Raw genomic sequence first — 15,027 nt, forward strand, 5'->3', positions numbered from 1 at the left:
TGGGAGATGAACAGTTAAATTTCCACATGGAGTTGAATAATGTTGCTGGGAATAAAAGCTTTATTTTTGTTTAGCTTGTTACATGTGTAATCCTTGCCAGGAAATGTGCTACAGAAAATGAGATGATATCTTACATAGTAATTTGTCAGAAATACAGTTAACAGTATAACAATGAAAGAAAAATATACTAAAGAAAACTGAAAAATTTGAACTTCCTACACACGTTCTATACCTTGTTTAAGGTTAAATATATCTTAAATACAACAGAGCACCAATTATCTGTGTTGCAATTAACCAAGGTTCTGCATTATCCAAGGCGACCTATAAGTATAAAACAATTTTTCTCATAATTCATAAAAACTTTGCTGGGAATACTGTACCAAGTGCATAAATATTACATTTTGAACCAAAACTGTACTGACGGAGCAGTCGAGGAGCTGGTGACTGTGCGAAGGCAAGTGTGAGTCACTCACTCCTTGGCTATCGTCAATGTATCACCAATGTTGAACATGTACACAAGCTCCACTGTTTCATTTAACTTAAGATTTTTGTGTTTAACCATCTCTGTAGTTCATGAAGTCTTCATCTTGAAAATTGCAATGAGCAAGAAAGAAAATGTGTTGTTGTATCCTTACAAGTGAATTTTTAATCTGAAATGGCTGACATTTTCCATTATCCAAGATAGTGACAGTGCACATTACCTAGGATAACTGGTGTTGTACTGTACCTTAAGAAAGAAATTATTAAAGTCAATATAGAAAAGGTACTGCTTTCATCCTACCCATTTTGTCTTTGCACTTCAAATGACACATTTAGCCTATGCATATTGCTCCTTATGTAAAGCAGTTTTCTTTGTTCTATAATGCACTGTGACCAGTATGAATGGTTGAATGTAACACAAACTCTGATTAATTAATATGTATAGTTTGAATCAATATATATGAACACAATGAAAAATAAAAATACCTCTTCTGTTCTTTCATCATTTTCATCCTCTTGCTCCATCATCTCTTCAAGAAGCCCTTTAAGCTTCTTTGTATTTGGTTCCCCGGTTTCTTTGGCCTGAGAGGTATTACAAATAACTAACTAGTCACCCAACAACACTTACTTACACAGCAGATTTTCATATGTTATGTTTAGATCAAAGAGCTTTATGAAAGCACAAATAATTTCAAGTTACAAAATGAGAAAAATGGAATTCTCTTCAGCTTATCAGTCTTTAATACTTAAAATGGCATATATGTCGATGATCGATATGATAAAATATGCAAAAGTCAGAGAATACAAATGATTCAGTAGTGGCTTCAGATTATACACAGCAAAAGAACATTATATCCACAGATAGAGTAAATACTTAAGTTTATTTATGAAGTCCAAAAACTAGCCGACCATAGATATCTTATTATTTTTCAAAATGATAATGCAACATAAATCAATCAGTTGTAGTTTTAGGTTTATACTCTGTAGTACATTACTAACAGTCATTATTACAGGTTGTATGAATAATGCATACAAAGGCATAACATGGAACAAATTTGGTGTAAATGTGATGTTGCATACACTTCTGTACTACAATATGTTATTATCCTATGGCTCGTATTTGTTCTACAAATATCTGTTTATAAACTCAAAACATATACTGTATGTAGTGGAATTTTTTTTCTTTATTAAAATTTAAAAATATGCTTTACTATAGGCTACTTTTCATCTTATACTTAATCAGGTAGTCCACATGTATCTCAGAACTTTTCTCTATAGACTGAAATACTGTTTCTTTTCAGTTTCCAGCAGTTTCTATTTTAATATTTTTATAGTTTTCAAACACACTGTTGTGATCAGAATAAATTTTAATTTTTAATTCAACAGAGGCCCTTTTCAAGTGCCATCCCTAGAAGATGCAACTTAAAAAAAGTGAAAAGAAATACTTTAAGGCATCAAATAATATGAACTATAAATATGTATTAAAAGTAGAATACAAAAAAAAACACAATAAAGACAGATGTTTTGTACATACGTGCAATTGGCACTTGATGTCATTTTTTACCTCATTTAAATAAGTAATATCCCAAGCTCTTAGTTCACTGTCTGCTGATCCCGTTATAATTCTCCTTTCATCATTGACCAGCGCTAGTCCCCACACCTGTATACAAAGAAGGAGCTCATTACAACTGCTTCAAAATACTCTTAAGTCACAGTTAATTCCATTTGCCTCAAATCATGTGAAAGCTGAATCTGTACTAGAGGGAGTCAAACAGAGGGGTCATAACCAGGTGAAGCCAACAAAACTCTGATATTTTAATTCAGAAGAAACAGAGGAAAACAACAAGTTTCCAGAGTTGGCGGCTGCAGGTTTGACATACACAGACTTATACAAGTGTAAATAAACCACATAACTAGGGGTGACACTACTCAACTATCAAAATTAGTTATTTGTGAGTGTAGGGGAAACAAAAACACCCACATCTTTTTAAAAACCAGGAAAACTTTTAGCATCAATGACACTTATTTTTGTCTTGTTCAATTTAAGTGCTTCATATCCAGCTCATCCAGCAGAAGTAAAATAGTACCACTTTGTGCATATCTCAATGCAATTCCCTTTCAGCCAACACAGGTTTCAAGATGCACACGAAGGTGATTTATTTTTGTGGTGTGCTGTATACATTGTTTTGTCCAATGATTTATTTTATAATCAAAATGAAAGTTACACTTGAACTAAGAGCTTACTGAACATGTGCCCTTTAAAAGTTGATATATAAAACAAGATTGGCCGAGTGTTTGTGGGAATGGGGAGAAAGACGTGTAACAGTAAGGTAGCTGGAATCAAAATTTAAAGCTGGCTTCCCACTGTAATACAGAAGTCGAGTTTAAGTCGAGTTTAAATTGATGGCAATTTGGATTTTTTGCTCCATGCATCTTCTGCTTCAAATCTACAGTTGTACTATTTTTATAAAATGTTAGAAGCTTTTTGAACAGTTAAAACATGCTTCTCCTTAAAAAGTGGGAAGCATTAGCATATTCTGCACATAACCAACAGGCAGCCACGTTTAGAGATTTTTACTTTCTATGGCTGGTTCTTGCTACAAGCCTACTGTAGTTCAGCCACGGAAGTAACCAGCTTTATGCAATCATCAATTTGGTTCATTAAAACATGGATGAATAACTGAAAGCAAAACTGTAGCTGTATCCTTTACAATGCTACATTACAGTGCATTAATCTTGCTGCCATTTCAAGCTTCCTCAAAAAAAATGTATGATACTACAAGTTAAATTATTGTGATTCAGAGCTGATCTCACCTTTGCTCTTATAAAGCAAGCAAGAATCTGACATTTTTATTTCTGAACTGATTCCAAAAAATGTTAAAAGTATCAAAAAAGAAAGCGCAACAGGAGTTTAATTAGTTAAACCATGAAGGATTTTTAAACAACAGACCCAATGCCTACAATGACAATAACTGGCAATCTATGTATATGCCTGCATCTGCAAAAAACTGTGAGAAGCTCTGATTTTCAGTGTGGGTTCAATGAAATAAACAGTAGTGGGCCAAAGTCATGTATAAAACCCATATAATCTGCAAAAATATTCCAAGACCACGTTCACATCTACAGAACATCAGGGAGAAAAGCTCACTTTCTAAAAAAAGCTTTCAGAAGGTTTAAAATCATGCTGTAAGACGTTTCATACTATTTGCAACAGAATTTTCAAAGTTAAACCCCAGATAAGTAAACTTATTAAATCAATTAGCAAACCTTTAGCATAGCACATAAAAATATATTTTATATTATATACTATATTGTCATACTATATTATGAAAGAACAGTTTAAAAAGTTGGAATACTTTATCTGATTTTAAACAGATGACACTTCAACGTAAAACTGCACAAGAGTTTGCCAGTATAATAAAATTACCTTAAATTAACCAAGCATGCTTGAAATAAAAATATTCTCTCTATACATAACTTGGTGTACTGTATGTGTGCTGAAAAAGTATAAAGTGAAAGAAGAATGCTTGGTACTTGAAATTGCTTTGACTATTTTTGTAATATGTCATAAATGCAGAAAAGTGTCATTTAGTTCATATCCTAAATGTTTCCAGTGTACACATACAGAATTTTATGAAATTCAGCCTCCCATGTACCATTGTAGACGTATATACCATGTTGGACTCCAGGTCTGTACAATCAGGTTGATAAAACTACATCACCACTAAAAAACCTAGACAAATTAATGGTAACATGAGCATAAATGTGTAAATCCATTCATTTTTTTATTTCAGAGGGTATGGAAGAATTAACTAAATACAGAAAGCAGCCTTGGCTTGACTGCCATAGCACAAAATTAGCTATGTTAATAATATACAGCTGTTCCAAGTTAGAATCACTAAATATGCTGATCAACAGTGGAAGTCCAAGTCCTCAGCACAAAACAAAACTTAAAGTGAATGACACACTCAAGCTTGCAGCGTGAGTGCATGCATGTGTGTGTGTGTGTATCAGGAATTGTCTCACATGGCCAGTGTCCTAACTGCAAGTCAATATATAGTAAATAAACCGCTGTTCTCATTAAATTAAAACACTGAACTTGTACCAGTCCCAAATAGGAGACCATTAGTGGGTAAAGACTGATGTACAAAATCAAGTGAGAAGAGCCTTGTGTAAGACGTTGGACGGCTCTGTGACTAGTTTTCTGGATTTTTTCTCAATTATTGATTCATCTAATTTAAAAAAAATGAATTGCAACAGGTTGATAAATATTAAATTATAATTTACTGGAGACTGGAATTTTTACTTAAATTCAATTAAGAAAATAGATATCAAAAATGTTACCTCACTGCGATGTCCTGTCATGGTCTTAAAACAATGCTGTGAGTCCAGATCCCACCACTTCACAAAAGTGTCTTTTGAGCTACAATTGAAAACAACAGAGAAATAATATATTGACCAAATAAGCATAATAATACAATTCTTTCATGCCATTGCCACTGGAATTTACAACTTTCTACAGTGTAATATTGTCCAAGTAGTATTTCACAAGTTGTAGTAACGCAGTCTGTTCCAACTCTGCTTTAAGAAAAAGGGTTTTTTAAATAATCAAAAGCAGCTGGGACACTTGTGCAAACTGTTTGTTTCAACTTGCAAGGCTTAATTTACTTTAATTGGTGCAAAACATCTGTGGGTTGTAACCTATTAGTTGTTCCCTGAAGGCGGCCCATTTGTAATACAGTAATCCCTTGCTATATCGCGCTTCGACTTTCGTGGCTTCACTCTATCGCAGATTTAAAAAAAAAAATATATATATATGCGCTCATTACGGATTTTTCGCTGGTTCGCGGACAATGGGTCTTTTAATTTATGGTACATGCTTCCTCAGTTTGTTTGCCCAGTTGATTTCATACAAGGGACGCTATTGGCGGATGGCTTAGAAGCTACCCAATCAGAGCATGTATTGCATATTAACTAAAACTCCTCAATGATATAAGATATGCTTCCCGCACGGTGCTTGATTGTTTGCTTCTCTCTATCTCTCTCACTCTCACTCTGTCTGCCTGACGGAGGGGTGTGAGCAGATAATGCCGCTTTATCGTGGTGCTTCGGCATACTTAAAAGCACGTATTGATTTTTTGATTGTTTGCTTTGATCTCGCTCTCTCTCTCGGACATTATCTGCTCCTGACGGCGCTCCTTTGAAGAGAAGATATGTTTGCATTCTTTTAATTGTGAGAAAGAACTGTCATCTCTCTCTTGTCATGGAGCACAGTTTAAACTTTTGACTAATGGGTGTTATTTCATGTCTAGAGGGCTCTAATAATGTTAACAGTGTGGGAGAGTTTATAAGGGCTTAAAATATATAGAAATAACCATACAAACATATGGTTTCTACTTCGTGGATTTTCATCTATTGCGGTGGGTTCTGGAATGCAACCCCCGCGATCGAGGAGGGATTACTGTATTCTGAAATTTCCTTTTTTCCAGTTTTTGTTAAACTAAACTTTAAATTTAAACCTCTGGCAGTTTACTACTTACCTTTTCACCATTTTAGATTATTCATTACATTTCAACTGATTACATTTGAAGAAACTACAAAAACGGAGGTGTTCTAAAACTTCTGAACGATACTGTAGATTTCAAATAATTACTAGCTTTTAACAGTATGAGAAACTCATAAGACTATTTCAGAAATGTTACCTGGTTACAAGCAAATTTTTTGACTTCAAAAATACAGCTTGTGTTATAACATCCTTGTGGCCCTTCAGTCGATACAATCCACATTCATTTATTACATCCCAAACAATTACATCTGTATCCTGAAATACAATAAATAACAATAAATGAGTTACAAAAAGTGAAGTTATACTGTAGAATGGCTAAATTAAAGAATGGTAAAATATGCTCTCTATACTCCAAAATCTCACCTACCCAGCAATAAAATACATACAAAAGATTACTAATTAAAATTTAAAAGTAACACACATTAAATATGAAGACCTCTGTCAGTGGATGTAGTTAAAGTCAAAAAGATGAACTCATTTTAATCCAAGTGGTCCAGAAATATTAAACTGGGATTATATAAGGAGGTCGGGTGCAGTGTGAGTTGTGTGGTGGCCGAAGGCGGGGACCTTGGCTGTCTGATCCTCGGCTACAGAAACTGGCTCTTGGGACGTGGAATGTCACCTCTCTGAAGGGGAAGGAGCCTGAGCTAGTGCGCGAGATCGAGAGGTTCCGGCTAGATATAGTCAGACTCACCTCGACGCACAGCTTGGACTCTGGAACCAATCTCCTTGAGAGGGGCTGGACTCTCTACTACTCTGGAGTTGCCCCCGGTAAGAGGCATCGAGCAGGTGTGGGCATACTTATTGCCCCCTGACTTGGAGCCTGTGCATTGGGTTTTACTCCGGTGGACAAGAGGGTGGCCTCCCTCTGCCTTCGGGGTCACTAAGGTCCTGACTGTTTGTGCGTATGCGCCAAACAGCAGTTTGGAGTATCCACCCTTTTTGGAGTCTCTGGAGGGGGTGCTAGAGGGCATACCTTCTGGGGACTCCCTCGTTCTGCTGGGAGACTTCAATGCTCACATGGGCAATGACAGTGAGACCTGGAAGGGCGTGATTGGGAGGAATGGCCCCCCCGATCTGAACCCGAGCGGTGTTTTGTTATTGGACTTCTGTGCTCGTCACGGATTGTCCATAATGAACACCATGTTCAAGCATAGGGGTGTTCATATGTGCACTTGGCACCAGGACACCCTAGGCCTCAGTTCGATGATGCCGGTCAGACCTGGTAGGCCCAAACGTGTTGTGAGGGTCTGCTGGGAATGGCTGGCTGAGGCCCCTGTCAGAAGCAGCTTCAACTCCCACCTTCGGCAGAACTTCGACCACATCCCGAGGGAGGTGGGGGATACGGAGTGCGAATGGGCCATGTTCCGTGCCTCTATTGTTGAGGCGGCTGACCGGAGCTGTGGTCGTAAGGTGGCCGGTGCCTGTCGTGGCGGCAATCCCCGAACCCGTTGGTGGACACCGCTGGTGAGGGATGCCGTCAAGCTGAAGAAGGAGTCCTATAGGACTATTGCGGAATGCGGCTTCGATGGTTGCTGAGGCAAAAACTCGGGCATGGGAGGAGTTTGGGGAGGCCATAGAGAACGACTTTTGGACCGCTTCGAGAAGATCCTGGTCCACCGTCCGGCGTCTCAGGAAGGGGAAGCAGTGCAGTGTCAACACTGTATATGATGGTGATGTTGCGCTGCTGATCTCTGGAATCGGGACATTGTGGGTCGTTGGGGGGAGTACTTCGAAGACCTCCTCAATCCCACTAACATGCCTTCCAATGAGGAAGCAGAGCCTGGGGACTCGGAGGTGGGCTCTCCCATCTCTGGGACTAAGGTCACCGAGGTGGTCAAAAAAACTGGTGGCAGGGCACCGGGGGTGGATGAGATACGCCTGGAGTTCCTCAAGGCTCTGGGCATGGACATCGGGGACAGTGCCTCTGGATTGGCAAACCAGGGTGGTGATCCCCCTCTTTAAAAAGGGGGACCAGAGGGGGTGTTCCAACTACAGAGGGATCACACTCCTCAGCCTCCCTGGAAAAGTCTATTCGGGGGTTCTGGAGAGGAGGGTCCGTCGAATAGCCGAACCTCGGATTCGGGAGGAACAGTGTGGTTTTCGTCCTGGTCGCGGAACAGTGGACCAGCTCTACACCCTTAGCAGAGCCCTGGAGGGTGCATGGGAGTTTGCCCAACCAGTCTACATGTGTTTTGTGGACTTGGAAAAGGCATTCGACAATGTCCTTCGGGGAATCCTGTGGAGGGTGCTCCGGGAGTATGGGGTACCGGACCCCCTGATAAGAGCTGTTCGGTCTCTGTACGACCGGTGTCAGAGCTTGGTCCGCATTGCCGGCAGTAAGTCGAGCCCATTTCCAGTGAGAGTTGGACTCCGCCAGGGCTGCCCTTTGTCACCGATTCTGTGCATAACTTTTATGGACAGAATTTCTAGGCGCAGTTTGGATGTTGAAGGAGTCCAGTTTGGTGGACTCAGGATTGAGTCACTGCTTTTTGCAGATGATGTTGTCCCGTTTGCTTCATCAGGCCGTGATCTTCAGCTCTCTCTGGATCGGTTCGCAGCTGAGTGTTAAGCGGCTGGGATGAGAATCAGCACCTCCAAATCCGAGACCATGGTCCTCAGCCGAAAAAGAGTGCCCTCTCAGGGTTGGGGGAGAGTTCCTGCCCCAAGTGGAGGAGTATCTCGGGGTCTTGTTCACGAGTGAGGGAAAAATGGGCCGTGAGATCGACAGACGGATCGGTGTGGCATCCGCAGTGATGCAGGCTCTGCATTGGTCTGTCGTGGTGAAAAAAGAGCTGAGCCATAAGGAAAAGCTTTCAATTTACCAGTCGATCTACAATCCTACCCTCACCTATGGTCATGAGCTATGGGTAGTGACCGAAAGAACGAGATCACGAATACAAGCGGCTGAAATGAGTTTCCTCTGCAGGGTGTCTGGGCTTTCCCTTAAAGATAGGGTGAGAAGCTCAGTCATCCGGGAGGGACTCAGAGTAGAGCCGCTACTCCTCCGTATCGAGAGGAGTCAGATGGGGTGGCTCGGGCATCTGATCAGGATGCCTCCTGGACGCCTCCCTGGTGAGGTTTTCCGGGCACGTCAAACCGGGAGGAGGCCCCGGGAAGACCCAGGACTCGCTGGAGGGACTATGTCTCCCGGCTGCCCTGGGAGCGCCTTGGGATTCTCCTGGAAGAAGTGGCCGGGGAAGAGGGAAGTCTGGGCCTCTCTGCTCAAGCTGCTGCCCCCACAACCCGACCCAGGATAAGCGGAAGAGAATGGATTGATTAAATAAGTAATAATTAAAATCTTTTTGCAAACACTATGCATTTGCTCATGGAGAAGTCAGGTGCTAATTAGCAGGAAATGGCAATTTAATTTTAATAAGCAGTCTTGTAATATTTCTCTCAACAGTAACCTTTAACAATGAAAAGTTGATCAATTCTAAATTCACCATATAAAAATCTTACTTTTGATCCTGAAACCAGTCGCGCTCCTATATGATCATATCTGATGACAGTAACAGAAGTTTTGTGCCCATTGAATGTAATGTTGCTTTCTCCGCTGAGAAGGCTGAAAATGCGGATAGATCCATCCTCATAACCAACAGCCAAATGGATCCCATCAGGAGAGGGACTCAATTGTGTCACTTCATGTTTTTTGCCATGTAGGATTAGTACCTGGCATGACAGAGCAGAAAAAAAGCAAGAATTAAGTCTATCTACAAAGCAACTGTTCATTAAGCTCCCATTGTTAATTGTAATTCTAATTGTTTAGCAGTAGAGAAGAGAGAAGGAAAACAACAAAGCATACTACATTTTTGTGCTGTATATTTCATTTTTTTTAATAAGAGTATATACTATTAAAATGTTAAACTGTATTCCAAAAACAAAAAAAAAAACTAACAAGGAAATCGTCTTATTTCTGCAATTAACATTGTTATTAAGCTAAAAATTTGCACTTTTATAAAACACTTGTTCTTACACCACAGCTACTTTCAAGTTTTTTCACAGTCACATTATGGGGAAGCATAATGGCTTTAAAAGGCTACTGCCGAATTAAAATGAATTGACATCAAATGATGACAGTGATGATTAGTACAGTATTACTTATTCTACATTCAGAGGATGACTCCTTCCAATGTGACTTACAAAAAGGAATACATTTACTATATATTGTATTTGAGTTGTAGAAAAGAAACGCAGAATTCAAGTTACAGCACAAAAGGTGTAGTCTTACATTTGGCATAGGAGTTGGAAGATAAACCATTCACAATTCTTCTTCTAAAAGAGCAACATTAAAAAACACATTTAGTTAAGAATCAATAGATTCTAAGCAAAACAATCCAGCTGGGGGGTGTAAATATGCACAAAACATATAGCAAAATAAGTCATTATACATTTTTTAATTGTGACTGGCTGCAGCAGATAGATGGTCATTTCCGGTGGGTGGAACTGGACTGAGCGTCTGACTTGGGAATTGCCAACCCGGATCCCAATCTGTTTTGTCGTGTGGTGGGTGCAGTACATGCTCCACAACTTGAACTGACCTGGTTGAATATACAGCTGATTATAATGAATATACTATCTAATTAGTGCATATAGTCAAAGTAAAAAGTATGTGAACGCTTTGGAATTATCTGGTCAATGACACACAAAAAATTCTACTCTTTCATGTCTTTATTTTACAAACACATTCAACGTTCACAGTGGTAGTGGAAAAAGTAAGTGAACCTTAGGATTTAATAAATGGTTGACCCTCCTTTGGCAGCAGTGGCCTCAACCAGGCTCTTTCTGTAACTGCAGATCAGACTTGTACATCGTGCGGGGGGAATTTGAGCCCATTTTTCCCTGAGGGAACTGCCATAACTCTTCCATATTCTTTGGTTGTCTTCTGTGTATGGCTCTCTTCAAGTCATTCCACAGCATCTCAATAGGATTGAGATCTGGGCTCTGACTGGGCCACTCCAAAAGGCAGAGTTTGTTCTTCTGAAGCCATTTTGCTGTGGATTTGATGCGATGTTTGGGGTCATTGTCCTGTTGCATCACCCAGCCTCTTCTGAGCTTAAATTGACGGACAGACACTCTCACATTATCCTGGAGAATTTGTTGATAAACCTGTAAATTCATTTTCCCCTCAATGATGGCAAGCTGTCCAGGCCCTGAGGTAGCAAAGCAGGTCCAAATCATGATGTTCCCTCCACCATATTTTACTGTAGGGATGATGTTTTGATGTTGATATGCAGAACCCTTTTTTGGCCAAATGAAGTTCTGCTTGTTCCCCCCAAATTGTTCAATTTTGGTTCAACACTCCACAAAACATTTTATCAGTACCGTTGTGGGGTGTCCAAGTGCTTTTTCGCAAACTTCTGGCGTTCAACAATGTTCTTTTTTGATAGCAGCGGCTTTCTTCTTAGTGTCCTGCCATGGACTCCTTTCTTGTTCAATGTTTTGTGTACAGTTGACTCGTGAACAGAGATGTTACCCAGTTCTAATAACTTCAAGTCCTTTGCTGCCTCTCTAGGGTTCTACTTTACCTCATTGCTGACTTTGCGTTGTGCTCTTGGGGTCATCTTGGCAGGGTGACCACTTCTAGGCAGAGTAGCCACAATACCAAATTGTCTCCATTTATAGACAACTTGCCTAACAATAGACTGATGAATATCTAAAATCTTTGAGATGACTTTGTAACCCTTTCAAGTCTTATGTAGATAAATAATTCTTGATTGTAGCTCTTAGACAGCTCTTTTGTGCAAGGCATGATTCTAATGTGGATATGCTTCTTGTCAAAAGCTCAAACTCAAACTTTATAGTGTTTTTTTATCAATCAAAGTAATTCTAGGCCACACCTCTGAACTCATTTAATTAAATGTATTCCAGGTGTGCTAAATTCTGACTGCAATGAGCTTTTTAAAAAGTCATTAGCTTAGGATTCACTTACTTTTTCCAACCTTCAGTTGCAGTTTGAATGAGTTATTCAATATGGTCAAATATTCTCTGAAAATCTGTGTATCTTTAGTTATAGGAGACTGTGTTTGTTCATTATTGTGACTGACATGAAGATACAACCATGTTTTATATGGGATTTAGACATTAATATAGATAATTCCTAGGGGTTCACATACTTTTTACTTTGAATGTAAGTCACTTTCAAGTCCCCCACTTTCTACTACAACCAGCAGGAAAAATTAAAATGTGCAAGCAAATAAAAAAGAGAGTTTAAAATAAAAACTGCATCTGTATAAAGCTGAATGTATGGGTGTACTTTTGTCTAGTACGCAATACTGCTGAACACAGATTACCCATTTGTAGAGGAGAACACCATGGGCTATGTTTTATTCTGAAATAAGTTGGCGCCACCATATTGAGCAATGGCAAGTATTCCAGCTATTTAAATCTACTCATATATATATATATATATATATATATATATATATATATATATATATATATATACATATATATATATATATATATATATACACACACACACACACACAGTGGTGTGAAAAACTATTTGCCCCCTTCCTGATTTCTTACTCTTTTGCATGTTTGTCACACAAAATGTTTCTGATCATCAAACACATTTAACCATCTTCCTGGTGTGGCGGAAGTGCTGGGGAGAAGAAGACAGGAGACACCTGGACGGCTTCCGGGTGCACAGCCGGCACTTCCGCCACACAGGGAGTGCCAGGAAGCAGCTGGAGCCCATCCAGGTTCCCATATAAGGGGCCGCCTCCCTTCAGTCGATAGTAGATGTCGGGTGGAAGAGGACAGAGCTGGAGAGAGGACGGGAGGCGGCCAAGAGAAAGGCACTAGAAGAGTGTGGCCTGGACATTGGGGGAATCGGTGCTGGAGGCACTGGGGTGTGTGTGCACAAAAAAAGCCTGTAAATATTGTAAATAAAAGTGTGTTGGGTGAACATAAGATGTCCGTCTGCCAGTGTCCGGGTCCCAGTCCACAATATATATATGTATAAAAATTCCTAAGCCTAAAAGTGCAACGATTTTGCGCAACAATTTTATGTGATGTTTTTATTTCACTTTTTTGTCCTGCTTTAAATCAGGCTTATTTTTAAACCTACATATACACTCGCCTAAAAGATTATTAGGAACACCATACTAATACGGTGTTTGACCCCCTTTCGCCTTCAGAACTGCCTTAATTCTACGTGGCATTGATTCAACAAGGTGCTGAAAAAATTCTTTAGAAATGTTGGCCCATATTAATAGGATAGCATCTTGTAGTTGACGGAGATTTGTGGGATGCACATCCAGGGCACGAAGCTCCCGTTCCACCAAATCCCAAAGATGCTCTATTGGGTTGAGATCTGGTGACTGTGGGGGCCATTTTAGTACAGTGAACTTATTGTCATGTTCAAGAAACCAATTTGAAATGATTCGAGCTTTGTGACATGGTGCATTATCCTGCTGGACGTAGCTATCAGAGGATGGGTACATGGTGGTCATGAAGGGATGGACATGGTCAGAAACAATGCTCAGGTAGCCCGTGGCATTTAAACAATGCCCAATTGGCACTAAGGGGCCTAAAGTGTGCCAAGAAAACATCCCCCACACCATTACACCACCACCACCACCAGCCTGCACAGTGGTAACAAGGCATGATGGATCCATGTTCTCATTCTATTTGCTCCAAATTCTGACTCTACCATTTAAATCTCTAAACAGAAATCGAGACTCATCAGACCAGGCAACTGTCCAATTTTGGTGAGCTCGTGCAAATTGTAGCCTCTTTTTCCTATTTGTAGTGGAGATGAGTGGTACCCGGTGGGGTCTTCTACTGTTGTAGCCCATCCGCCTCAAGGTTGTGCATGTTGTGGCTTCACAAATGCTTTGCTGCATACCTCGGTTTTAACAAGCGGTTATTTCAGTCAAAGATGCTCTTCTATCAGCTTAAATCAGTCGGCCCATTCTCCTCTGACCTCTAGCATCAACAAGGCATTTTCGCCCACAGGACTGCCGCATACTGGATGTTTTTCCCCTTTCATACCATTCTTTGTAAACCCTAGAAATGGTTGTGCGTGAAAATCCCAGTAACTGAGCAGATTGTGAAATACTCAGACCGGCCCGTCTGGCACCAACAACCATGCCACGCTCAAAATTGCTTAAATCACCTTTCCTTCCCATTCTGACATTCAGTTTGGAGTTCAGGAGATTGTCTTGACCAGGACCACACCCCTAAATGCATTGAAGCAACTGCCATGTGATTGGTTGATTAGATAATTACATTAATGAGAAATTGAACAGGTGTTCCTAATAATCCTTTAGGTGAGTGTATTTGTTTATCAAACTTTAATGCGATGTTGTTAGATTTTCAGATTCTTATTCCATTTTTAAATTATAAACTAAAATATCAGGAAACTCGTGTTTTTTGTCAGTTAAAATGAATGGACCGTTTATTTAGTCTCTTATAAATACTCATCAAGCATAGTGGACCTAAATTTAACAGGAATACTCTGAATCAGTAAGAGTAAATATTTTATTCTCATGATTTTTACCCCTTTAAATAATAATAATTCATTTTTCTTTTCCATATATATATATATATATATATATATATATATATATATACAATTTTGTGATTTTGACTCCAATAAATAATAAGTTTTCTTTTGTACATTTACAGATTTTACTAATATTCTGGCCGCAACTAGAGTTTGGGCACCCAAGGCACTATGGAAGTTTGCCCCCCTAGTATAATATAAAGTCAGTAGTCCAAAAATTGTTAAAGGGCTAGACTGCCTGGTAGTTTCTGATTTTGTGTGTAGTTTACAGCTATGCTGAAATATCCTGGTACTGTATTTTTATGAACATTGAATATGAAGCACATTAATCTGATGGCACACAAAGGTTTGCAGAAAAACCTCTTCCCATTTACACTGTATAAAAGTGGCTTTCAGTTATCTAAAAATAAACAGATTCCTCCAAAGAATAACTTTAGTTAATTACTCCTGCTTTCTTGATAAAAAA

The 15,027-nt window shown here is 39.5% G+C and overlaps 1 protein-coding gene across 1 annotated transcript in view; it reads right to left on the minus strand.

Moving 5' to 3' along the window:
• wdr3 (WD repeat domain 3) overlaps positions 1 to 15,027 on the minus strand; it is a 72,598-nt gene that overhangs the window by 45,420 nt on the left and 12,151 nt on the right. Inside the window, exons 3-7 of the mRNA XM_039743726.1 lie at positions 9,509 to 9,718; positions 6,183 to 6,301; positions 4,825 to 4,903; positions 2,045 to 2,140; positions 967 to 1,062 (exon numbers count right to left, since the gene is read on the minus strand). Coding sequence (XP_039599660.1) covers positions 967 to 1,062; positions 2,045 to 2,140; positions 4,825 to 4,903; positions 6,183 to 6,301; positions 9,509 to 9,718 — 600 coding nt within the window. The remainder of the gene's footprint in view (positions 1 to 966; positions 1,063 to 2,044; positions 2,141 to 4,824; positions 4,904 to 6,182; positions 6,302 to 9,508; positions 9,719 to 15,027) is intronic.

The sequence above is a fragment of the Polypterus senegalus genome, chromosome 2, assembly GCF_016835505.1.
Source record: "Polypterus senegalus isolate Bchr_013 chromosome 2, ASM1683550v1, whole genome shotgun sequence".
NCBI lineage: Eukaryota > Metazoa > Chordata > Cladistia > Polypteriformes > Polypteridae > Polypterus > Polypterus senegalus.